At 41.9% G+C, this 26,052-nt stretch overlaps 1 protein-coding gene across 1 annotated transcript in view; it reads right to left on the bottom strand.

The window, feature by feature from the left end:
- KDM3A (lysine demethylase 3A) overlaps window positions 1-23,721 on the bottom strand; it is a 390,851-nt gene extending 367,130 nt beyond the window's left edge. Inside the window, exons 1-2 of the mRNA XM_085642629.1 lie at window positions 23,169-23,721; window positions 19,108-19,263 (exon numbers count right to left, since the gene is read on the bottom strand). Coding sequence (XP_085498755.1) covers window positions 19,108-19,263; window positions 23,169-23,330 — 318 coding nt within the window. The 5' untranslated portion in view covers window positions 23,331-23,721. The remainder of the gene's footprint in view (window positions 1-19,107; window positions 19,264-23,168) is intronic.
- Window positions 23,722-26,052: the final 2,331 nt, after the last annotated feature.

Genomic DNA, 26,052 nt, shown 5'->3' with positions numbered 1-26,052 from the left:
AATAAGGTAACAAGCATTGAAAACGCAATAGGTCTCGCCCTCGTTTAAGTTAAAGCAATTCTGTTTGTAATTAGGTGGCTTTTTAGCTTTGCTTTTATTAGGGTCTTTCAAACTTTCATGTTCATAACATGCATATATGTATGCATGCATTTGTAGGTTTATAGATATGCAGATATATATATATATATATATATATATATATATGAAAAATACTAAATCTTGAAATCTTGAATGGAAAAACGGCTTTCACTTCATAGCACTCGATGTCGTCTCTTTATACACGAGTATACAACATAAAGATGGACTACGAGCCATAGACTTTTTCCTAGACAAAGTTCTAGACACAAGTAAAGAACATAAGTCTATGTTGATTAAGATGATCACGTTCTGCTTGGAAAATAATGTATTTATGTTTAACAATATGCTATATAGACAAACAAGAGGCGTAGCGATGGGGGCCAGCTTCTCCCCCAGCTACGCGTGTCTACACATGGGATGGTGGGAGGAGCTGGTCCTTAGAACCCAGCATCATGACAAAGTCAGTTCTCATGTAAAACTATGGCTGCGTTTCATTGACGATTTATTCGTAGTATGGGATGGTAGTAAGGAAGAAGCACAAAAATTTGTACAAGATATCAATGTCAATGACTTAAATTTAAGCTTCACAGCGGACATTAGCGATTCTACAGTAACATTTTTAGATACCCAGGTGTACATCAAGGAGAACCAAATAGTCACAAAATTGTTCCGCAAGAAAACAGCAGGCAACTCCACACTGCACGCGAGTAGCTCACATGTTAGGCATTTAATAACCAGTATCCCTTATGGTGAAATGCTTCGCCTTAGACGTATACACAGCCTTGAAAGTGATCTCATATTAGCCCAAAATGAGAGTAAAAAAAGATTTCAAGAAAGGAGCTATGAAAAGGTTATACAAAATGCGATTAACAAATCTATGCTAAAAAACAGGGAAACACTTCTCTTGGAAAAGCAAGTAATCAGACTGAGCACACAAGAAACTGCAGTAGATGACAATACTAGGGGTGACTTTAGAATCATACTACAACATAGCCAACAACGGGTAAAGATTGAATCAATCATAAACCGCAATTGGTCCATGGTTCTTAGTGACCCTGTGATAGGCTCTGAGCTCCCGAAAAGACCCCCAATAACTTATAGTAGAAGCCGTTCTATGAGAGATGACTTAGTTAAAACAAGCCCAGAAGTTATAGAATCCACGAGCTGGCTCCAAACTCACACGGGTTTTTTTAAATGCAAAACGTGTAAAGCTTGCTCGCAGGGCGAAAACAAATCATGTTACACTAACCCCTTCAGTGAGAAAAAACACAAAATACCTAAGCTCCTAACATGCAAAACAGATTTTGCTATACATGTACTCTCATGCCCATGCAACCTACAATATGTGGGTAGTACAAAACTTCAAGTACATAAACGCATACTACAGCACCTAAGGGCAATCACCAATCAAGATGAGACATATCCTGTAGCCCGACATTTTAAATCCAAACACGGCTCCCGGAGCAGTGATTTAAGATATTTTGTGATTGACTCAATCCCAGCCAGCAGAAGAGGGGGCGACAGGGAGCATAGACTACGCCAACTTGAAACCAAATATATCCTGGAACTGAATACCAAACACCCATCAGGCCTCAATGCAACAGAAGATCTTTACACATGCCTATGATATCTCTATATAAGATAAGAACCCACAGATATCTGGGGTCATTAATTAACCATCCACGTAATATGCCAAAATGTGATTAATATAGTCTACAAGATCCTTTTAATCAACAAAAAATAAGAATTTTTATAAGGATTTTATAAGTATTTATTGGACTAGTATTGTAATAGGTTTAGGGGATTTTACATTCATTCACTCTTTGAAATATTTATTGATTTATTCATCACAAGAACATATTGTACAAACATAATAATATCTATTATAGACTATATTATGACATTTACTCATTTGTCCTTTCTGTAATATGATATTTATTTATTCATATATTTATTTAACCATTGAGCGCCCCACAAGAAAGATGACCAAATGTAATTCCACACACCTCTTAATATAACCTCAAATGGTTTTCCTTTCCAATTGGAGCATTACTATCTACAGTTACAAAATAGTCCAAAATACTTATGGTCACCCACATATAAACATTAATATTTGACTAACTGGGATATTCGCTTTTATTCACATATTATTACAACTTTTATCTTACAGAGAGTATAACCATAATCATTTGTTGTGTTTTAAGACCTTTCAAACTCAAATAGCATAACGAATATGTATCACTAGGTCGTCTTTACAGATATTATCTTTAACTTGCATATTTGCACATCTGTGATCTATGTAGTCCATAATACCTCCTCCAAACTTGTACTGCAACCTAATACTCCAATATGAGCTGACCACATCAAGTTTTATTATCAACCACAACACTCATGCAATGAAGTTTTTGTTTATATTAGACAGGTCGGAATGTCATGTATAAACAGTATCACTGGGGCTCCAGTGATAAGGAAAAAATTCTTTTCACGGATAACTAAATCCAAGCAAATCACCTATTTATGTTCTTTTCATGGTGTTATTTCGCAAGGAATTTTACTGATTTGCATTTATGCAGATTAATGTGGTTATATATATTTTTGCACTTAGAAATTATGCACCAATCAGGGGAAATGTTGGTATGACAAATAATACTCGCAATTGCACAGAACAAATGTCCTATTTGACATCATATTGTCCACGTTGTCAAAAGGTGTACATATACTACCATCTGTGTACCCCCACAGGCACTATGCACTTTAACACATTCGTTTCTGAGGTTTACAGTCATAGTCAAGCACAAGGCAACAAACTAACATGCATTAGATCCTGTCAGATTAGCAACTTGTTCCAACAAAACCCAAACCTTGGTATTTAAACCAGAAATTTATTTTATGCATTTTAAATGGTTAAGGTTTTTTTAAATCTTTCCTGTCAAATTACATGTATTTTTACTCGTTGTATTTTACACGTAGTTTTAACCTGGAACGAGTATGGAACTACCAACTACTTGCTAGCAGTCTGTCATTCATGTCAGTTGTTGTTTTTAATATATGCCAATCAGCTTGCTTGTTACTCATACCATATAAACCAATGAAATGTAACGTTACCGTGTCATGTGATCAAGGCCCTTGCTCGGGCTGAAACGCGTCATGGCGGCAAGGTGATTTTGAATAAACTTAATTTCTGCACGAATCTGTGGTCCGTATCCGTTGTCAGAAGCGACATTAGCGGAGTTCCTGGAGATAGATAGATAGATAGATATATATATATATATATATATATATATATATATATATATATATATATATATAGATATATATTCACTGAAAAAACCATAGGTTTCACACATGTTATAGTTAGCGGAAATTTTACTGATAAAAAACCAATGAAATTGCCCCGTTATAGTTAGTGCTGGCAACTATAACTCACGCGACCGCAATCCTCTGCTGATGCTAATACTGTATTTAGACACTTATTTGCCCATGTCTTCTTCCATACATTTTTAGCTATACATATATTACAAATATTTTTTTTTATAAAGACACATATGTCATCAGCAGAAGATTGCGGTCGCGTGAGTTCTAGTTGCCAGCACTAACTATAACGGGGCAATTTCATTGGTTTTTTATCAGTAAAATTTCCGCTAACTATAACATGTGTGAAACCTATGGTTTTTTCAGTGAATTTGCAAGGTTTTTTAAATGCTAATTCCTAACTATAACGTGTGTGAAACCTATGGTTTTTTCAGTGAATTTGTACGGTTTTTTAAATGCTAAGTTACTTTACGCCATTCGAGGCGTGCGCGCCCACTTAACGCAGTTCGTTCCGTGCACGGTTTTTATCAACTTTAATAAGCCCTGTACATTTGGTGGCCTTCGGCCACCAAAAGCACAGGGGTTGGGGTCAATGTGGATAGTGTTTTTTTTATTTCGATTTTATAATTTCATGTTGCCAAAATATAGTTTTTTTACTGATGTAATAAGCCCTGTACATTTGGTGGCATACAGCCACCAAAAGCACAGGGGGTGGGGTAAGTGTGGATAGTGTTTTTTTTATTTCTATTTTTTACCGTACGCTTACGGTAAGCGTACTCTGCGAAATTGCCGAAAAAAAAATAAAACCGTTTTTGCTCTTGGGGGATGTTTGGGGACTCCCTCAACATGACTATGTGGGAGGGAGTTGTCAAAACAGCCCCGTAACATGTTTTTGGGCATCATGTTTGATAAATAACACTCAGTGCGAGAGACAAAATGGCGGACGCCGCTTCCTGGTTTCGGCCGATTCGAATGTTTACTAAGATCTAAGAGCCAATCAAAATCGCGCTCGCGCACGCCACCGTACGCGCACGGTAAGCGTACGGTAAGCGTACCGTAAGCGGGCTCAGATATATATATTGATTTAAAGGCTATTTTCTCAGAATCTACTGAACAGATTTACACCAAACCTACAAAAGGCACTTCCTTGACATAGGGACTACCTCTCTGCCAAATTTCTAGTAATTCTGTTCAGCCGTTCGGGCTGTAGCTCTGTCTAAAGGTCCTATGGAAAAATGCATGGGAAAAACGCGTTTTGGGACCCCCCTTTTATCTCAGCCCCCGCTTGACGAATCCCCCCGAGACTTTCAGGGTAGGAGCGGAGCGTAGCGCCCCACCTATTTTGAGAAATTCGCGAGGATTCATCGACCGGCGCCAAAGTTATTCAAAATAGAATGTTGCGGATTTCCTATGGAAAAGGGGTCCTAACTATAACTACCTACTGGCGACCGCCAGTAGGTAATACACATATATACACACACACACAAATGCATATATATACACATATATATGTGCATATGTGTGCGCTTAGAGAGGCAGAGCGAGAAGTAAGAGGTAGAGCGTAGTAGAGAGAGTAGGAGTGAGGAGTAGGAGTGAGGAGTAGGAGTGAGGAGTAGGAGTGAGGAGTAGGAGTGAGGAGTAGGAGTGAGGAGTAGGAGTGAGGAGTAGGAGTGAGGAGTAGGAGTGAGGAGTAGAGTGAGGAGTAGAGTGAGGAGTAGAGTGAGGAGTAGAGTGAGGAGTAGAGTGAGGAGTAGAGTGAGGAGTAGAGTGAGGAGTAGAGTGAGGGGTGGTAGAGAGGGTTGGTAGAGAGGGTAGTAGAGAGGGTAGTAGAGAGGGTAGTAGAGAGGGTAGTAGAGAGGGTAGTAGAGAGGGTAGTAGAGAGGGTAGTAGAGAGGGTAGTAGAGGGTAGTAGAGAGGGTAGTAGAGGGTAGTAGAGAGGGTAGTAGAGGGTAGTAGAGAGGGTAGTAGAGAGGGTAGTAGAGAGGGTAGTAGAGAGGGTAGTAGAGAGGGTAGTAGAGAGGGTAGTAGAGAGGGTAGTAGAGAGGGTAGTAGAGAGGGTAGTAGAGAGGAGAGTGAGTAGTAGAGAGTAGAGTGAGTAGTAGAGAGTGAGTAGTAGAGAGTGCGTAGTATAGAATGAGTAATAGAGTAGTAGAGAATGAGTAGAGAAGTAAAGTAGTAGAGAGTGAGTAGTAGAGAATGAGCGCTTAGAATGAAAACCTGACAGAATTTCCATACAGTTTAGAGTTCGGATGTGTAGCCGTGGCCCCGCTGGGCAGCGGGAATGTGTACAGTAAACTAGAGGTTCCCAGTAGTACCGGCTGCGGCAGGCAGCAAAAGAGAGAACTTTGGAGTTTAAATCCTGGCATCGTCACTGTGACAGAATGTGCGATTCTGTGTAAATAACGCAATATCCTCCTTCTGCCTTCTCTAAAAGAGCCTGGCCATAGAACCATGATTGCCCGTCATTTTCGTGCGCTACGCAAATGCAATAAGCCAATAGAATTTAAACTACTCTGATCTTTTCTGGAAAACTTGCTCAGTGTATGTAAATTAATTATTTTGTGTGCTAGTGTAACGATGTGACGTCAGAAGGTTTACTTGTAAGTACTTTATTACTCTACAGGACGACACACTCAACCGGAGGCTAAGTGCATAACCAAACATATGACAATACTTCCAACTGTCTCAATTGTCACCCTAGAACGTCCAGCTGTCAACATTCCAGCTGGTGGCTGCCGCGCGCAGGAGGGAGGGGCGCGCGGTGGGAGGAGGCAAGCCTGATGCAAATGCCCTGAGCAATCAACATAACACATCTTCTTTTTCTCAAGAGAAGGAGAACTAAGTAAGAAAGAAAAACATCAATAGCAGATGTGAAACAATTATGACTATTCACAAATAAAATCCTTATATTTGCTGGGTTTAACCACGCTGCGCCCACATCTACTTGTGGTGGCCTCCTCTTCCAAATTGTTTTTCTCCAGCCCCGGTTCTTGATTAGGGTCCTGACTGTCCCTTGACTCCAAGGAACCTCTTGTGGCACTGGTAACTGGATAACACTTTTCTCCACTAGGCTCAACAGCCTCCAGTTCCTCCTCCATCACAGTATCACTACCATTGCCAATGGATGCCTCAGATGCGCTTGTACTCAGTTCTCTGTTAACTCCTATGGTTTCGATAACCTCACTTCTCTGACTGTCTCCACTGTTTTGTCTCATATGTTGTTGTATAATGTGATCGCCATCTTCGTCCGAATCCGATGAATCTAGTTGTAGCCGACCCTGCTTGTCATGCCCAATACTGTCCACATCCATTCTCTTTTGTTCATGTCCCGATGTGTCTCTTTGTTCACTCTCCTTTCTTTTACAAACAGACAATGCGGATGCATGCCATACTCTTCCATCACTGAGGAGTGCTGAATTGCAAAACACTTTTTCCACTAATAACAGATTAGTGAACCTACTTTGTCCTTTAACAACATTACCACTCCTTCTTACTCTCACCTTATCACCTTCTTCCAGGTTGATGTCCTTGCAGTTCTATTTGCTGTCAAATTTTCCTTTACTCTGGTCTTTCGCCTCTTGCATCCTCTCTCACTTTTTCTACTGACCATTCCGATTTCCTTGCGCTTTTGAGCCCCCCGATATTATCCTTAGATATGGGAGTTCTTCCTCTCATAATCTCAAACGGGCTTACCATGGTTTTTTCTCCTGGAGTTATCCTGTAACCCCATACCATTTTGTTCAATTCTTTTCTCCAGCACTTTCCATTGTTGTTTGCCAACTGGATGATGCCTTTTATTACCCTATTAAATCTCTCTACGGCTCCATTGCCAGCAGGGTGGTAGACGCTTGTAGTTTTGTGTTTAATGCCTTTTCTATCCATAAACCTTTTGAAAATGTCAGATGTGAACTGACTTCCATTATCACTGACAATAGTTTTTGGTATGCCCTCTCTATTAAATATTCCGTCCATAAATGTGACAATGTCAGATGTATCCACCTTCCTACAAACCTTAATTTCTGGCCATTTAGAGAAGTGATCAACTAAGACCATTACATACATCTGTTCCTCTTGCCATCTTACCGGACCCATAATATCAATTCCAACTCTCTCCCACGCCATGTTGGGACACTCTAACGGTTGGAGTGGAGGTCTTAGGGTCGTTTGGGTTTTATCTGAATTTTCACATGGTATACAGTTTCTCACCGCTCTCTCAATTTGAATGTCGCACCCAGGCCACCAATACCAGCTCTTAATTCCTTGTTTTGTTTTATTTATGCCTAGATGACCCTCGTGGCATAGGTCAATAATTCTCTCTCTTAAAGTAGTAGGGGGTATAACTTTTCCCTGTCTTAAAACCAATTCATTTTCCACGGATAGCTCATTCCTTAATTCCCAGAAGGCTCGCAATTCCTTTCTCAGGACCACCTTTTTAGGCCATCCTACTACGATGAGTCTTCTAACCTCGTCTAAGGTTTCATCTTTTTCATATTCTTTTTTCCATACTTCCATAGTTATACTTGGAAACTCTTCATTTACGCTAGCGACACATAGTTCTTCCTCCTTCACTGCTTTTTCCACATTCTGCAAGGGTAACCTACTAAGAAAATCTGCAACAACGTTCTTAGTTCCCGGCAAGTATTGTACTTCGTAGTTGTAATCCAATAGTTTTATAGACAATCTTGCCAACCTAGGTGACGCATTAAATAATCCCTTCACAGTGAGGACTTTTGTCAACGGTTTGTGGTCACAACGTAAAATGATTCTTTTCCCCCATATATACTGTCTGAAATGTTCCAGTTCCCACACACATGCTAGTGCCTCACGCTCTATGACGGAGTACTTTTCTTCTGTTTGCGTCAAAGATAGGGAGGCAAAAGCGATAGGGACTTCCTTTCCATCGCATTCCACTTGGGTAAGGACCGCCCCAATACCCTTACCACTTGCATCGGTGGGGACTACACGTTAGATCGTTGTCAAATCCTTTAAGGGGAGGTGCGTCACAGATCTCTTTTTTTAGGTTTTTGAAACGGTCTTCACAGTCTTGTGACCATTCGAATTTGTTCTTATTCTTTAGAAGGGTTCTAATACAGTAAGTTTTCATTGAAAGGTTTTTTACAAACTTTGAATAGTATTCCACCAGACCTAAAAACGCTCAGAGTTCTTCCTTATTCTGTGGCACTGGAGCGTCCTTGATGGCCTTAATCAACTCCTTCTTGGGTTTTACACCATCCTTAGTGATTTCATGCCCTAGGTAGGTGACGGAATCATTGCTGAACCTGCACTTTTTGTATTCTGCCGTCAACCCACCTTTCTCCAAGGTTTTTAGTACCTGTACCAGCCGTTTGTCATGATCCGTTTGATCTTTTCCCATTATGAGAATGTCATCTTGGAAGATGAGCAAGTTCTTTATACCCTTGAATATCTCATGCATAAGTCTTTGGAACAGTGCTGCTGCAGATGCTAGTCCGAAAGGTACCCTTTTAAACCTGAAACACCCAAAAGGTGTAACAAAGGTGGTAAGGTGTCTGCTCTCTGGGTGTAGTGGTACCTGGTGGTAAGCAGCAGCTAAGTCTATTGTTGAAAATACTGTCATATCTTTCGTAAGAGACAACATCTCATTTATTCTTGGTAAGGGGAATTGGTCGATTAGAATGTTTTTATTGAGGTCGCGCAAATCTATGCATAATCTCAACTTTCCGTTGGCCCTCCTTGCGACCACCAGAGGTGCGACCCACTCTGACGATTCCGTTGTTTCAATTATTTCTGCATCAAGTAGCTTATTTATTTCGGATTTCACTTCCTCCCTTAGAGACAATGGAATTTGTCTCACTTTATGTAAACAGGGTACTGCACCCTCCTTGAGTTTGATTACATGTTGGAACCCTTTAAGTTTACCTATTTTTCCATTAAAAACTTTTGGAAACTTGTTAACCAATTCACAGTCCTCCTGTTGTGTTACCAGGACAGGTTCAACACTGTTAGGGTTGAGTGTTATCCCGAGTTTGCCTTGGTCCTTCCAACCAAGCACCGATGGGCCAGTGACAGCTACATACAATCTGCTGCTAGTTTCCCTTTCCTTGAATGCGAATTTTAATTCCTTGAACCCCATAAGTTCAATTGGTTCGCCCGTGAATGTCTTAAGTGTGATATCAGGTTTCTCTAATTGTCTTCCCACCTTGCCTCTGAATTTCTCTTTCCAAACATCACAGTTAACTATAGTGCATGGTGAACCGGAGTCAGCGACAATATTAATACTCACACCTCCAATTTCCACCAAGCACGTGGGTTTCTTCTTTTTGCTCTTCTCCTCATCCTCCTTAGCTGTCTCCTCATTGACATTTAGCATACATAAGTTGTACTCTGAGTCGTCCGAGGATTCTTGGTCGAACTCTTCCTAGTCTTCTACGAATTTCACTTTCTCTTTTATTTTCCTTTTGCATGCTCTCTGAAAATGGCCAATGATTCCACACTGGGTACATTTATTGTTCCTTGCTGGGCATGTTTTCCGCTATCACATCGGTAACACCTCAACTGTTCATAGGAACCTGCATTTCCTTTGAATTTAGGTGTATCCTTCACTTTGTTTTTTGAATATGTCTTGCTCCCACTTATCTTTGCCACTAGACTTGTTTCCTCATTTTTATTTTTCCCTTCGTTGATAACCTCCTTCGCACATCTACCTGTCAACTCCGCTTTTTTTACAATATCGATAACTTGTTGAAGGGGTTTTTCTCCTTTAGCCCATAATGCATCTTGTATGTTCGAATTTGCGGCACACATCACAATCTGATCTCTAATTAAGTCATCATGCATATTTTCAAACTTGCATGAAAGTGCCAAATTCTTTAACGCCGACACATAATCATCAATACTTTCCTCTTTTCCTTGTTTCCTTCTGTAGAACTTATACCTGTGCACCGCTACACATACTGTCGGTTTATAGTATTCTAAGTCCTCCATTGCCTCATCGTAAACTTTCCTCTCACCTCCAGCTCTTACTTTTTTTGTAATATTGTTGTACACTGTTAAACCTCCTGCACCCAAACAATGTAACAAATTTGTTTTCTTTTCCTCCTGTTTGAGTGGTTCATCCTCTTTGTCAAATGTGGAAATGTAATTGCAAAAATATCTTTCCAATTTTCCCCATTTCACATTTGGTACACGTGTACCCTTCAAAAATGCTTCCGGTGGCTGTAAGTTATATAAGTTGCCTGAAGCCATACTTCAACCTTTTATTTTCCTTTAATTTCTCTTTTATGTGTATATGTTTATTTCCAAATTTAAAATTTTTTCCATTAAAGTATGTTCTATCCCAAAACAACTAAGGTTTTATGAGATTTTTTTTCCTTATGTCACCTTTTTTTTTTTTTTTTACTTATTTGATGTGGTATTTCACTTCAACTCTCACCTGCTAACCTTTCACCCATTCGTTGAATAATCGTTTTGGACAATATACCTTTATGATTCATGCTTCATCCATTTGCCGTTGTGTTTCCAAGCACCTCCGTAACAGTATGGTGGATCTCGCTTTGTTATACAAATCAACTTCCTCAAAGATGGTGGCACGCAAACTTCCTTTACGCGACTACGTGAAAAAGGCTAGACCGCATACTCAACTTCCGGTGAATCAACAGTTCTCTTCACGTCACGACGTTCTAACTGCAACGCCCATGTACTGAGGTGAATTTCACACGACGTCTTTTTCCTCCCAAAGTTTCTTTTTTTTTTTTCCACAACGATGTAAGGTCCCCTGAGAGAGTCTGATGGCTGCACAACTTTAGGTGAGTCTAAAAGCACTTCTTACTTTTCCTCGTTCCTCCTCACACGATCGTTTTCCTTTTAGTCCTCACCAGGTCGCATGTGTTTCTTTCCGCCGTACGCAACTTCCTGGCCTTTTCAAATGCGATTGTTCCTTGCTCTGTTGCTTGTCTCATAAGTTCCTTCTCTGTCGTGTTGTCAGCTTTGTAATTCTGGTTACATTAAATTTTAACTTGCCCGCACTCACTGCGTAACCATTTACGTTAAGCACAAAGTCCTTACTCACGTTTCGTAATGTTCCTTCTCAGTTTACAAATATAACTTAGCCCTCGGTCAACTTTTTTTTTTCCATGTACGTGCCGCTAATGTACACACATTATCCGCCGCACCTTCTTCAATATCCGTACCTTCTTGTAAATTTGCTTCCTTTTATATGTGTATTCTTCATTTAGATTCCACACTTTTTCCTTCAAAGTCCCATCTATCATACTTCAGTTTCCTTCAATATTTCAAGCTCGTCTTCATGTGGGTGCATCCGTGCGTCGTCCAACCATAACTCGTCGCCAAATTGTAACGATGTGATGTCAGAAGGTTTACTTGTAAGTAGTTTATTACTCTACAGGACGACACACTCAACCGGAGGCTAAGTGCATAACCAAACATATGACAATACTTCCAACTGTCTCCACTGTCACCCTAGAACGTCCAGCTGTCAACATTCCAGCTGGAGGCTGCCGCGCGCAGGAGGGAGGGGCGCGTGGTGGGAGGAGGCAAGCCTGATGCAAATGCCCTGAGCAATCAACATAACAGCTAGTGTAAACAATTTTCTGTAAAAGTGCTAGATTGTCAAGGTGTATGTAGACTTCTAAATTCACTGTTTGTTAAGTAAATTGTTGATCATATAAAGCAGCTCTATTCGTCAGGTGGTGAGGGGGCAGGAGGTTGAATAAAAACTCATTTTTGAAGCTGAAGTGTAAATAGTTTCGGTCTGAAATATGGCTGCAGCAGGAGATCAGTCGCGACTGAAAACCCAGAGAACAAAAGCACCCAGATAAGACAGCCCGGTGGGTTGAGTCTTGAGGGGCAACATCTCGAGGGCGGGGTCAGAACACTAAATCCTCCCACGGAGAGTGAAATCAGCGATCTGGAGTTATTTACAGCACGCGGTACAAAGGCGCGCGACAGACCGCTGCGTTATTACTCATCATTAGTAGAAGTAGTAACAATGGCGCTAATAATTATGATTATAGTATAAAATATCAAATAAGGAATAATAACGTGTAATATAAATAAAAATGAACAGTAAACCGAATATTAATCTAAAATAACGCCGATATTAGCAATAAATAGAACAACAACACAAAAGAGGTAATAAAAAATAAAATCAAAAACACTTGTAACGGTATTGGAGGGACATGTTTTCTTGCGCTCCAGAGGAAGGTTCACTATCTGGTATACCTGGTGCGCCTCACATGTACCTCGCAACATAGCGCCTTGTGCCTGGGCGGGAGGAAGGGGCGCCCAGAGGCTCAGCAGGCCCCAGGACATGTTACAGAGGGGCAGACCCCGGCAGGGCTGGTTGCGTAATGTATATTGCACCTGCCAGAAGTGCCTTCCGTGGTGTTTGCAAAACCCACAGTTGAGTTGGGATCAGCGCCTCGAAGCGCCTCAGGGGTGAATACGCGCTTTACAAATATAGCATCAAATATCCATGCATAAAACACATCATGGCACGACACCCGCATTGCACGTGGCCATAACATAAAGCAACATGCCAAACAGCGGCAACATGTTATGTATTACGCAGCGCTAAAGTACAAGCACCATTAACAAACCGTGATGTAATGACCTTGAATATAACACCATAACAGACCCATAACAATGCATAGCACAGCATCAGGTACACAGAATTAGATAATGGGCCAAGCCAAGCTATAACATCCCAGTGCCAAGCTATATCAGAACCACCATACCATAATACTCCATAATATACCACCTTGTTTATTAATCCGTCACCTTTGGCAAAGCTCGCGCTACAGAAATGACACGCGCGCCCCTACAGTGTTAAGTACCTTTGTTTAACACACAACGTGCCCTGTCATTTTCGTCATAACGCGCTAGGTGTACCATTACATCCGCAACGCCCATACCATAACCTTGCTTTCTATACTATGCAAAGTCACATACTGTATACTGTACATGTCATTACCTGTTGTACAATATCAGAATATTCTACCGTAGGTTACACCCTTTGTTAACAAACCATCCATGAGAATCCACGATATAGGAAGGCTTATCGCGACATTTCATACTCTACCAACCCACCTTATCACCGTCCATAAAAGCCTGGTAATTTCTTAAAGTGCTATACCATAAGAGTCCATAGCATACCGTGCCATGCTGCAAGGTGTTTATGTCGCAACATGAATTGGACGCCTGGCACTGGTGCTGCCGGGCTGTTACCCCGGTTTATTTCTCGGCCCCACGCCCTTGCAGGTTAGTATTTAAATAGAGAGCAGAGTTGTTGTTGTTGAAGGGGGTCCCCGCGCAGCCTTGCTTCTCTGTCGCGACTAAACGATCAGAAGGACTTCACACGAGGGGCTTCTGGGGGCAGCAATCACATCTTCGTGTACCCACATTTTGTTCTAGGAAACGCTCAGTTTTTTTTTTTATCAATAAAAATTGTATCTCATTTACAATATTTCTGTGTTTCCAGCAAGTGATGTCGAGGCGCTGCATGAGGCACGCGAGTCAGATAAATGAGGGAGCAGATTACACTATCATACAGCTCCAACTCTGGAATATATCGATTCTAGGTACAAGGAGTTTTAGTGCCCGTCAAAGGTGGGTCCTACAGATTGTGTAGCATCACAGTGCGGTGGGGGGTATAGAGAGCGCTATAGAGGCATCATAGTCCATTCATCTACCCATCCATCCAGCGCTTCTCCCAACCCACCCATGCATCCCTCCCATTGATGCAGCCACCCATTAATTAATCTCACCACAATCCATTCATACATCTATCCATCCATCATCCATTAATACACTCGTCCATGCCCACCCAATACCATCCATGCATCATCCTGATCCACTCACACAAATCTATCCACCCACCCATCCATCCTCTTGCTGCTCACTGCTCACCCATTTACAGGAACCATGCACCTTCATGCATCAAACCCTCTCACTCATCCGAACCCACCCTTAGCCCAGTGGCTCTGGACCCCTGGTCCGGGGACCCCTGGAGAACCCAAGCCCTACTCAAGGGGTCCCCAGCTGTTTAGAAAATTAAATAATATCAGCAAATTAATAAAGTGTACATATAAAGAATCAAAATGTAAAAAAAGAACATTTTAAAAGATTCTGTAAATGTGAAGGAATTTTAAACTGAAGGTTACAAATGTAGTATCCTCAGATTGATTGGTGGCAACAGTGTGAGTGCATCATAGTGTGCATGACTAGGGCTCACAATTGAAGTTAGAAAGACTAAAACCTTCACATTAAAAAGTTATTTTTGTTTTTATTTGCGAATATTTCATTTGTGTGTTTGTTTGATGAATGCTTGTTTCTATATTTTAGTCTGTGGTTTCATGTTTCAAATCATCTGAAATGCTTAGGCCAAGTCCCCGCCTTCCACTAATAACTCATTGGGGGACCCCGGATCCCAATAATAATTTAGTGGGGGTCTCCAGGTTCCCATAACGATTAAATGAGAATCCACAGAAGACAAAAGGTTAAGAACCGCTGTGAATTTACCCCAGCCACTCATTTGCAACCATCTTTTCATTCCTCCAACTCACCCGCTGGTGTACACGCACCTTATCTATCCATCCATGCTTACATCGTTCACACATTCACTCAGTCCGCCTACCTTCCCTGATCCACCCATTCAGGGAAGTTATCATCCCCTTTCACCCTTTCACATCCACCCATTCATCCATTCTCCATCCATCCACTCACACATACACTTCCCCAACCACCCGTTTACATTAATGCACCCAAATACTAATCCACCCAGTCCTTCCACTCGCCCACCACGGTCCCAAACTACCCACCTATTCATCCATGCATTAATTCATCCCTCTGCCCATCGTATACCTGTGAAGCACTGGCAAAAGGAACAAGCAGCCCAAATGACCAACAAATGATAAAAGCAGCGCAGCTTTATAATTTGTAAATACGTTTCAGGAAAGTTAGAATGGAGATATGCGAAACAAACCACGCCCCTCTGCCAGAGTGTGTGGCGAAACCTACAGTAGAATGCTGAAATGGGCACCCTCGGAAGAGCACGGCGGCCCTTTAAATGCTCCATTGCCTTCGCCCAACACCTGCTCTAAGGGAATTCGATAATCGTGCCTTTTATCCTTTTAAGACGAGATACTGAGGCCCCTCGTTGGGGTGGCAGCACCTCAGCCTATCCCAGGGGGGCGCACTAGGCACTGCACATGCTTCTAAAACGAGCACCAATTTACACACGTCAAGGGTGCTAAAACCGCACTTCAAGGCGCCCTCAAGGATGAAGAGAACGCCACCCTCGGTCTTTGAGGATTCTCTGGGGGTGAGTGGAAGGTGGGGTACACTGGTTGCACGAGCAGAAAGGGACAGAGATGTTGAACACATTTTACTTCGAAGTATGTTTATGAAGAGTTTCGCATCAGGTAAGGAATTCTACCAGTTATTTTACAATGATCCACACGCACTGCTCTGTTCAAGCAAGGTGAACTGGTGCAAGTGTTAGTGAAAGCCACAATGGTCCCGAGGAGCGTACACATGCCCATATCATCGCATGTGCTTCCTGTGCGTCCCTGGAAAACCATCTTCTGTACGGATTACATTATCCGTGTGCATTAGGGGGGCTAAAACGATACGTAAATATGTGGAATAAAACACATACTATATACAAGTATGACACAGTTTGAGGATTAGAGGGTCAGTCGTTTTCAACCGAAGCACACTAAATTTGGCAACATTTTTAAAGATTCACCCATCACCGTCCTTGAAATATTTGAAGAAATCGGTGTAAGGTGGGTTATAAAGTTAAAAGGGGTCCTCAGGGCGCCACCCCAAGCATTTTGTACAACCTAGCCTAGCGCCTTCATTTAAATACCACCAAACGGCTTCTAGGTGTGCAGATGAACACTGACTTGTTGACCCTCTGTGACCTCAGGGGTCACCAGGCCGAGGTAACCTTCCGGTAACACAGACTGACCCCGCCCACACTGTGCCTGCGGTCCCAACGCGCCTCGAAATATCCTAACTTTATTTTTTAAAAATACACACACGCCCCCAGAAACTGCCTTTATAGTGTGGCTGCTAGTAATCGGATAAGCACTAACACAATAAATGCGAAGCCAGGGAACCCAGGTGCTGCCTCACCGCACTGCTGCATCGCTTGGGTGGAGACCAGCATCGGACTAAGAGTCCCCCACAGTCCAGAGTGAGCAGCCTCGGGCAGCACTCCCACAGACCCCGCACACACTGGACGTGTGATTGCTCTGTGACCACAACACTGCACACTGGGGGTCAGGTCACGCACCCTTCACTTACACAACAAGTGCTTTAACCAGCAGCGGCTGACGACAGACCGTCTACATACAACACGCTTTCAAAACGTTCTCCCTTTTAATAGTTTTCGCAGAACAACGACTTACGCAGAGTACTTCCTGTACCAGGCCGGAGTGTCAAGCACAAACCCGTTTTTAGAAACCAGGACAAGTGATGGTAGTTTTGGGGTCCCAATGGAATGCTGCTGCCCCTCTTTTCCAGGACACAGGGACATGTTTTATGACTCCTCACTGGCAAAGGTAGCCCTGGTAAAAACAAGAGCTCACCAGGCAGCTGACGTAGACTTCTCTTTTTCTGCCATCCGGGCTTGCCTGCTTTCCTTCTGAAGTAAAATGTTTCTTATCTTTATGGGGCCATGTGTTTGGCCCCATAAAGATGAGAAACTTTTTACTTCAGCCAGAAAGCGGACGAGCCCGTCCAAGTGGGCGGCCGAAAAGTGGAAAAGTCTACGTCACGCAGTGCTCTTTCCCAATGGCTGGCCACCTTTTAGCATAAACGGTGACGCCGGCCAATGGGAAAGAAGGGCGGAGCTTGAAGCCCTTTACAGAATTCCTCTAAATCATTAAATCTCACCAGCGAGACTGCGCATGTGCGCAGCCCACGCAGGCGAGACCTAAAAAGAATGGTTTGCGGACCAGGCACTTCTCCTAGCAAAGTGCCCATTAACTAGAAGGTGGAAGTCTGCAACACCTCCTGCATTATCGATGTGGAGGGAAGAGATGAAGAGGTGGTGTTTGGCCGAGATTGGTGCGCTCTGCTGGGAAGAATATCATGGTTTGCAGAAGTGACCGACACACTACTGGAACCCTTTAATGCTGTAAAACTACCCGTATACCAATGTTCGACAATTCTAGTCCTGTTGGGAGGCTATAGCTGTGTACCAGACCTGGCCAAACGCCTGCTCTGGATGAACAGCCTTCACCATCTAGAACTGCATACGTGTAGGAACCGCCCTTGAAGCCCATCACCCGAGACGGTTCCTAATATTGCTGAACAGAGGGAGTATTCACCAACTGACTTACATTCTACCGTAAGTGCTATAACAAGACATGTTTTGATCGATGAATGTCATAAGTATGGGGGAGCGAGAGTTATGTTTGGAAATTAGTTAACATCACATACCTCAATATTGAAGCTACCTTGACTAATACCGATGATGCATGTTAACCCATTATGGCATACAAGAACTGAATAATACTGTGTACAATTATACATGACATGCTTATGAAAAATTAAATAATTGTACTGTATTTTGAAACTCCATGTTTGTGAACAAAATAAGATTGAGATAGATATCTATATATGCATACACCTATCTACAAGCCTAGGAACACCCACCTGAGAATGCTTAAACACTATCACTTGTCTAGAGGTTAACAGGGGGCCTATTGATGCTTCCGTTTGATCAAGGGTATGGAGCACATTTCACTTCATGAACCAACTAGGCCAAGCAGCTGATTTGCAATACTGCTCTTCAGTCATGAAAGTTACAATAAAAGCATATTTTTCAAAGGGCCTCCCATTGTTTGGGACATTTCACTAGGTCAAACACATAGCAACATATCAGCCAGACTTAAAAAAACATGGAGAATTATTTTGGTGGGGATATTTTTTAATGATCAAGAAGCTGCTTTGCTAAGGTTTAGCCTACGACCAAAAGACGGGTCATCAAAAGTTTCTACACCATCTATCAGGGCTTTAAGTGGGCCGGGTCTCAGCACCGGCAGTTTTTTAAAGGAGGCCTTGAAACGGGTCTCTATCGGGCTCTGTTTTGTGCCCTGGTACAGACGGTCCGTTTTTTTTTTCTTTTCGGAATGCAGTGACAGCAGGCACATCGATGTGCGCGTGCTCACACTGCTCACTTTTCGCACTGCTCACCTCTCACTAGTGGACAAGTTACAGCATGACGTCATGCCAGGTGAGGGTTGTAGGGGGGGAAGGGAAATCCTTTAAAGAGAGTAATTTTCTCTCTGGATTTCCCTTCTCTGTTTGAAACTCAGGAGCAGCAACATTGTCCTGGTGTCACCAGGGCTTTAAGTGGAAGGTTTTTCAAAATTATATACAAGTCATAGTTGCTACTTATTTATCTTATGCAACTAACAGCCATTGACAAAGCCAATAGTCCTGACTTGTAGGTATGATGTTACTTGTTGCGTCATATATATGGATATAATGACAAACAGCAAATTACATGTCAGGCAGCACACTCTGCTAAGCACAGATTTTTAAGTTATGTGTTTTAAGCCACGCCCTTAATTAAATTGGCCACGCCCCTTTGAGACACACACCCCAGTTTTTTCATCCCACTTAAAGCCCTGCTGTCTATAATACATAAACAAGTCAGCAGTTAAACGTAAAGTGAACAGATAAAGGTATTCTTAAATTGCTTACCATTGCAGGCCACTGAACACTTTCCTTATAGCCGCCTGCGGCTTTTCTCTCTGCCATCACCAAGTTATGCTCCATTAGAAACACCTGAAGGTTTGTGTCATAAAGCTCAATCCATTTTCTCTCCTGCCATAAACCTCCATCAGGTTCCACACACAACTAGGAAAAATGAAACCATGAATAGTAAACTTCATTGGCAAACCACAAAGAGCTAAATATGCATGGTTATCAAAAGAAGCGGAACTGCTACACTTAACTAAATATTACAATAATGTTATTTCTGTTGTGATGCGTTCCTAACATCTGATACTTAGTCTGAGGAGGTTCTCAATAACCAGTCTAGACATACTCTCTTCAAATTGTAGATGGCTGTCTGAGAGGAGTACATACAGCAGGTGCCTGCCCTGCTCCATTATTAACATGGCCCCCGTTGACAACCTACTAAGAATCCTCCATATATTCTTCTTTTGCACTATGTAAAATATTAACCATAATCTACTAGGCTTACAAAGGCTGATGCAGAATCACACAACAGGTTCTGAAACTTTGCATTGATTAATAAAAAAGGTTTTGCCGAACACATTGTGCAATCGCTAACTTTCGACGTCTCAAACTACTTTCCTGTGAAAACTGCACTTCATTTAAAATCTGCTCCTCTACAGTATTATCAACAAAACAAACTTTTGTTGTCAATAACTTAACCAGAGTATTACAACATTGTGTCTGTTCTATTTCCTAGAGACAGTAACTATTTTCGGAAGAAAGGCACAAAGTCTGGCCCAGACATAGGGAAATGTCTCTTCACTTGACCATGAAGCAAGAACAAGCCCGTGCGGAAATGCGCTCTTGCCTCCTGGTGATCCTTTTGAACGTATATTTCCGTAAACAGCTTCCTTCCCTACTAGGAATTGTTCTTTTCTAGGGGAGGATGATATGCAGCACAACGCTGATGAACCGAGAGCCATCTAGTCTGGAATAACACTAAAACTCCCTAGAAACAAAATAGGAGGTACACGACAGAGTTCTAATGTATCTAAGCATTGCTTGCAAACCATCAGGGTTTTTTTAGAGCCAAAGTTGGACCAGCTAACAAGTTTGGAAACACCTACAAAGCACTCCTCTGATGCTTTCAATTTACATTAAATAGATTAAGAAAGGAAGAGCAGAATTATAACACTGTATAGACAACAGGAGCCATGCAAATTAATAACCATGCCCACAGCTTAACCTGTGAAACAACAAATACTCAGAAGATTGGTTCTTAATGCGGGTGATGGTATATTTACTAAACAATCAAAAATGTGTGGGGGAATGAAAGTTTTTTTTTTTTTTAAATCAATAACCAAAACTACGCAAGGAGTCTCCCTAGATCAGACCAGTCCATCGTCTAGGTTTACCGATTAGCCCCTGTAAACAAATTACATTAAAGTTCACTGTATTTAAACAATCTTGTGAGGATATCCAAAAATCTGGATATGGATCAAGCTTCAGGGACCTACATTGGACACCCCTAACCTACATCTTGTTCAGAGGTTACAATATTTCCAGAACTAGATACTGTCAGTGTTGATTGAGGACTCAAGATATCCAAGAGGACAGCAAGGCAATAAGTTCTCAACAGCAGAATTTTAGATACAGCATTACATGAATACGGTAGCATGAGATGTGTGTGAAGAATGGACGGAAAATCTACTTTAATGAATAGTATAGCTAGATAAAGATTGGGACTATGGGATGAACTTCAAACACAAAACACCCTGACCCCATGTCAAAATGATGGTGGGGTAGAGGGGGGATTACAAGTTGTTACAGCTTGTGCGAAAACACTATGAAATCTCCAGAGGATCGTCAAATGGCATCTATAGATATATCTTAGGAAAGCCATTCTGAGAAATTTTAAAGTCCATGCTCCGACTCCTAGTACATAACAGTACATTTCAAGTCTCTACGACTTCTGCAAGGTCACACCTTCCTCTTGCACCAGATTAAATCTGGACAAGTCTGGCACAATGCTTCTTAAGAGCTCAATGGTTTGTCGGTGCTGGGCACTTCTTCATTGCTATCTCATCAGCACAGACTTATGGAAAACGTCTGGCAGATTTGAGAATCAATTGAGGAAAATCCTCAAACATCTTGTCATTTGAACACCTCCCAGGTGTCTGAACTTAGTCAGTGACCTCTAGGAACAAAAAAAGGAACGTTACTCACATTTTAGCACAGATACATATCTTCCCAGTAGGTGTCATAGCTCTCAACGGCAGGAAAAACCTTTCCTTGCGAGGTCCCAAAGTACATTATCCAATTTAGCACCAAATGTAAACAGATGGGTGACCAAAGTTAAAGTCTACATAGATGTCTTGCTCCAAGATACACCATGCATGTTCAAGCACTACAATACCCCCTTAAATAGCAGGGAGTTTTGAATCGCCATGCTGGGTATTGAATCGTTTTACGCATGTGTGGTTACAAATTAGACATTTATAAAAAAAATAATAATAAAAAATAAAAAAAAAATAAAACACATCAGATCGCATTTCCTCAAAGACAGGTTCCGCCATGTTGTATCTGCTTTGATTCGTTGTCTTTGCTGACAAACGCTTAAGTATTAGCAACAATGTGCATTAGAAATTCGTTTTGTGTCTGAACTATTAGGCAACTACGTAGAACCTCAGTCAGACTGTTAGTTACAATCCGAGGGAGTGTATTCATCAAGATGCAGTACTCTTTTCCCCCGGCAACGTGCAAGGGAGCTACAACTACTCAACGCAGCTGGTTGGGCCCTCGTGGCTCTGTTTACTCTGACGCTAGATACGTCACAACAGACAAAAACAGTCAGCCAATCCAATGAATAAAGCACTAGTCTGGCCCTCCTCTGGCCCCGGCTAACCCGAGTTTGACAGCCTGTCCTTCCCCCAATAGACGGTGTAGCCGGCTGCTGACACCCTCACGGCTCCCGGGGACCTTGAACCCTACCTACTCACTGCACTCCCCTGCAGCACGTACACAATCCAGACTGGAAAACACAGGGAGGGGTTGGTGTGACAGCACTAAAATGAACTTTAAAGACTGCCAGAATATACTAAAACAAAGTCGGATAGGCACCGCGTTAGTCCACAGCACGAATGTTCTGCAAGTCTTTAGACCTGGTGTGTCTTTTCAGCGTTTATTCTCATTAGAAAGAGCGTTCTGGCTACATTGCCCCACATTAAAAAATAAAAAAACACGTGTAAGTTTTGCACGTTCTTTAAGAGCCACATGTCCCTGGCGCGGAGAACAGTGCCGTGGATGACACAAAATAATCCGGGTGGTAAAGGTCTGGCAATGACTAGGAAGCCCTTACGAGTTGAGACACGAAAAATAAATCCAGCAGGGGGGCACTAAGTTGGGTCATATGTCCCAAGCAATCAGCAGTAATTCCTGAAGGAAGACACCACCAGGGCACGGTGCCAAAGAGGGATACGTGCAAAACAGCATGCACGGAGGGATAGGTTAAAATGCACGCAGAGGACTCGCACTGGAAGGGTCACACATCGACAAAGAAATAGCCCCAAAATGGCGTCATGCTGCCACCCCGAAGTGAGTCTGCACAGCAGGTGTAGGCAGCCTGCCAAGGAGAAATACTCATGTAGGGGTGCAACGGAAAATCAGCAGGGGTTCAAATTGTACACAGACGGCTATGTGCGCGGCAGCTGCGGGAGTCCCGCACCTGCACAGGGCATGGCATGTGGCTGAGACCTCCACCATCCCCCAGGCAGGGGCAGGAGGGTAGGGTGGGTCTCATGAGCTGCAAAGACTGCTTTGTTCGGACCGCTTCTGTTGACAGGACTCCACATAATAACAGTCCACTGAGGTGGAGCACATGATTCACAGGAACGGGAACTGCAGAGGACTCCTCAGAGACAGACTTAGGGGCAGCTCCGGCTTTAGGGTAAAAGCATGCAGTCCTCGAACTCACCTCACATACAATGTTCTTAAAGCCCTCAACCGTAAGCCGCGCCCAACTGCCCCCAATGTCCAGTGGGCGATATAAAGGCGAGCGGCCGCTGCGGCTTTCCCATACTCACCCGAAGCCCCGGTTCACTCAACTCCTTGTGCGACACAGCTCGGATAGTACCGGACTCCCAGGGCCAACTGGCGATCTGCCCCAGCTCCAGTGTCCTCTCGGAGGAAGCGCTGAGGAACCGTTGCCCCACCAAGAGGCAGACGGTGCCCTCATTCAGGACCATGGCGGACGTGAAGACCCAGCAGCGCCAGCACCGCCGCTACCGGCTCCGCACACACAAGAGTTTATAGGCAGGACTTTCAGACTGAGTTTCTGATGCTTCTGCCGCTACCAGCCCATAGCCTCCGCTGAAGCTCTCCAGTTCCCTTGTCCCTCTACCACAAGGCCTCAGCTCCACAGTGTATTATTCAGTCACCAAATCACCTCTGGGGCTACCACAAGCAGCTACACACGGGCGCGAGGAGACACTCCCTGCCCTGCTGCGATAGGCTCAAAAAGAAGAAGAGGCGCATCTCCAGCCAAATGGATTGGCTACATCAGCTGACAATCGAGGATCTCCACTCCCCCCGATTGAGTCACTAGCTGCAAACAGCAATACACTCTTGGTCATGTATTCGTGTATTCTTCCGCCTGAGCGGGCTACCTGATTTATCGCTTTCGTGAAACCGTGAGGTCGCTGTGGGAAAATAGTCCCCTAGCGAAAGGCAGTGTTTTTATTTCTGACATAGCTAGATCACAGAAGTCCAGTATGCCCCTCTCTTGTTTAGTGTTATCTGTAGTTTTGTGCCTGCACGCTAATACGGAAGGTGCAAGATTAGCCGTACGACGTGCTCAAGCGGACTAATCTCATGTATTTGCTGACGGCTGTTATCCGCCCGCTGGTACGTGCAGTTCCAAGCGTCAGCTTAGAGCCTGCACCGCGCTGGGGCGGGATTTAGGACTAAAATGTGCCGCGGTTGAGGCGGGGCTCTTTGTTGTTCACGGAAACGAGGCTGATAGGAACAGATGGAGCCGCCATTTTCTTACCAAAAGACCTTTGGCCAAAGAATAAAATGGAAGACCAGTTGGAACAATGACTTGGTCTGGTGTTTGTTGGTTTCTTTTTTGCCAGAAGCATCAACCACTGGTTTTGCAAAATTTGAGCATCACAAAAAAAGGGAAGTTGGTCTTAGATGGGTGTGGAGGATGCCTCAAAAATATTTCAATTTACTTTTACCCAAATGTTAATTTTCAGTTTTATCTATGTTTAATTTATGGTTGATATTACAGTAATTAATTAAAAAGGAATGTAATTGAAACTAAGCAAGGATGGGGCAGTGCAAGATTAAACGCAATTAACTAATTTAATGTAATTTAAATAAGTAATGTTTATTAAGGGTTGGGGCTAGTATTAAAGAAATGAAAGGTTTAAAATAGATTTATTTTATAAAACGTTACATTAGTTGTAGCTTTATGATAAAGTTATCAATATATTTTAATTATATACATATCCTTAATTCTATTAATACATAGACAATAATATATAATGCAAATATATGTAATTTGTGTGTGTGTGTGTGTATATATATGTATAACTTTGAAATAGTATAATAAGAAAAACGTTAGGTAATTTAATTTCATTTAAATTGAATTTAATATAGACAAATTTAGCATTAGTAGTACAATATAATCACCACATATTTAATTTAATCAAATAGGGGCCATTTTATACAGAGTTAATATTAACTTATTATAAGATTAATTTATAAGATTAATTTAAGGTTAGGGATAGTGCTAACATAAGGTAACCTATTATCTTATTTATTTATAAAATGAAATGTGATTCATTTTAGTGTAAGCAGAAGGATTCACATTGATCAAATTTAATGTAATTAAAACCTACGATTAAGGAATATGCAACCATTATTTTAAATTTTAGCGTTAGGGATGGGCAGAAGTGAAGGTAGAGAAAAGTAAAACGTACAAAGTGAAGGCCATTCAAGTGTTTAGTTTAAGTATGTGTTCGCTGTATGTCAATTTAGGCCATACAAACATTTAAAAATCAATAAAACAGTTTTCTAAAAAATGAGAATACATTTTTAGAAATTCTATTGATTTAAGATTTATTTTGTCCCTTAATCAAACTTATTCATATAATAATATTTTCATTTTGTCCTTCCAAGCATTAAAAACATTTTGCAGTTTATAGCATAAAACAATGTTTTCACATTTCATTATGTACATCATCTCTACAACTCATCAAATCTGCAGCGTCCTCATAATAGGGGGCAACACGGTTTTAAGTCCATCTTTCTATAATGTGCAAAGTATAATTATATGAACTAATGAAAAATCAGTCGAGCCACATAGTGGGCAATCTAAAACTCCTTTAGTGACGCTTTGGGCAATTCACAATCCAATTTGTTGGTTCTGTTGATCCACTCGCAATTTTAACATTCATCTTCTTATATCTTTAGATTGGCTATTCTAAGATTAAAGAAAAGGAAACATGGGGTTGCTGCCTTCTCTGACAAGGAAATCTATTCATATATATTCCGCTTTTCACAAGCAGTTTAATTAGCACTATAAGACATCTATTTTACAAAGTTTTTATCTTCTTTCTCCAAAAGTTGTTTCACCAAAAATCTTTGACCTCATCTTTAGGCAACTTTAGCAAAGTCATAGTTCTCAAAATATTGATAACCTACTGAGAGCGTAAACTAGTTCGAATATGCTTTCTTAAAAATTAAACAAAAAATACAGTTAGTAGATAAGATAATTCAATAATTTAAGGCTTTTTATAAAACCTGTATACTATGTTAACCACACCCAATTCAACAGTTCCTTGTGGAAGTCCAGCTAATTTCTTCCATATCCCAATTTTGGCACCCTTTCTATAGCTTTTTGTTCCAATATCTCAATGACAAAAAGTAACAAACGCAGTACTTTTGACTCATAATTTTTCT

The sequence above is a fragment of the Triturus cristatus genome, chromosome 2_2 (assembly GCF_964204655.1).
Source record: "Triturus cristatus chromosome 2_2, aTriCri1.1, whole genome shotgun sequence".
NCBI lineage: Eukaryota > Metazoa > Chordata > Amphibia > Caudata > Salamandridae > Triturus > Triturus cristatus.
This window is presented reverse-complemented; position numbering and strand designations above follow the sequence as displayed.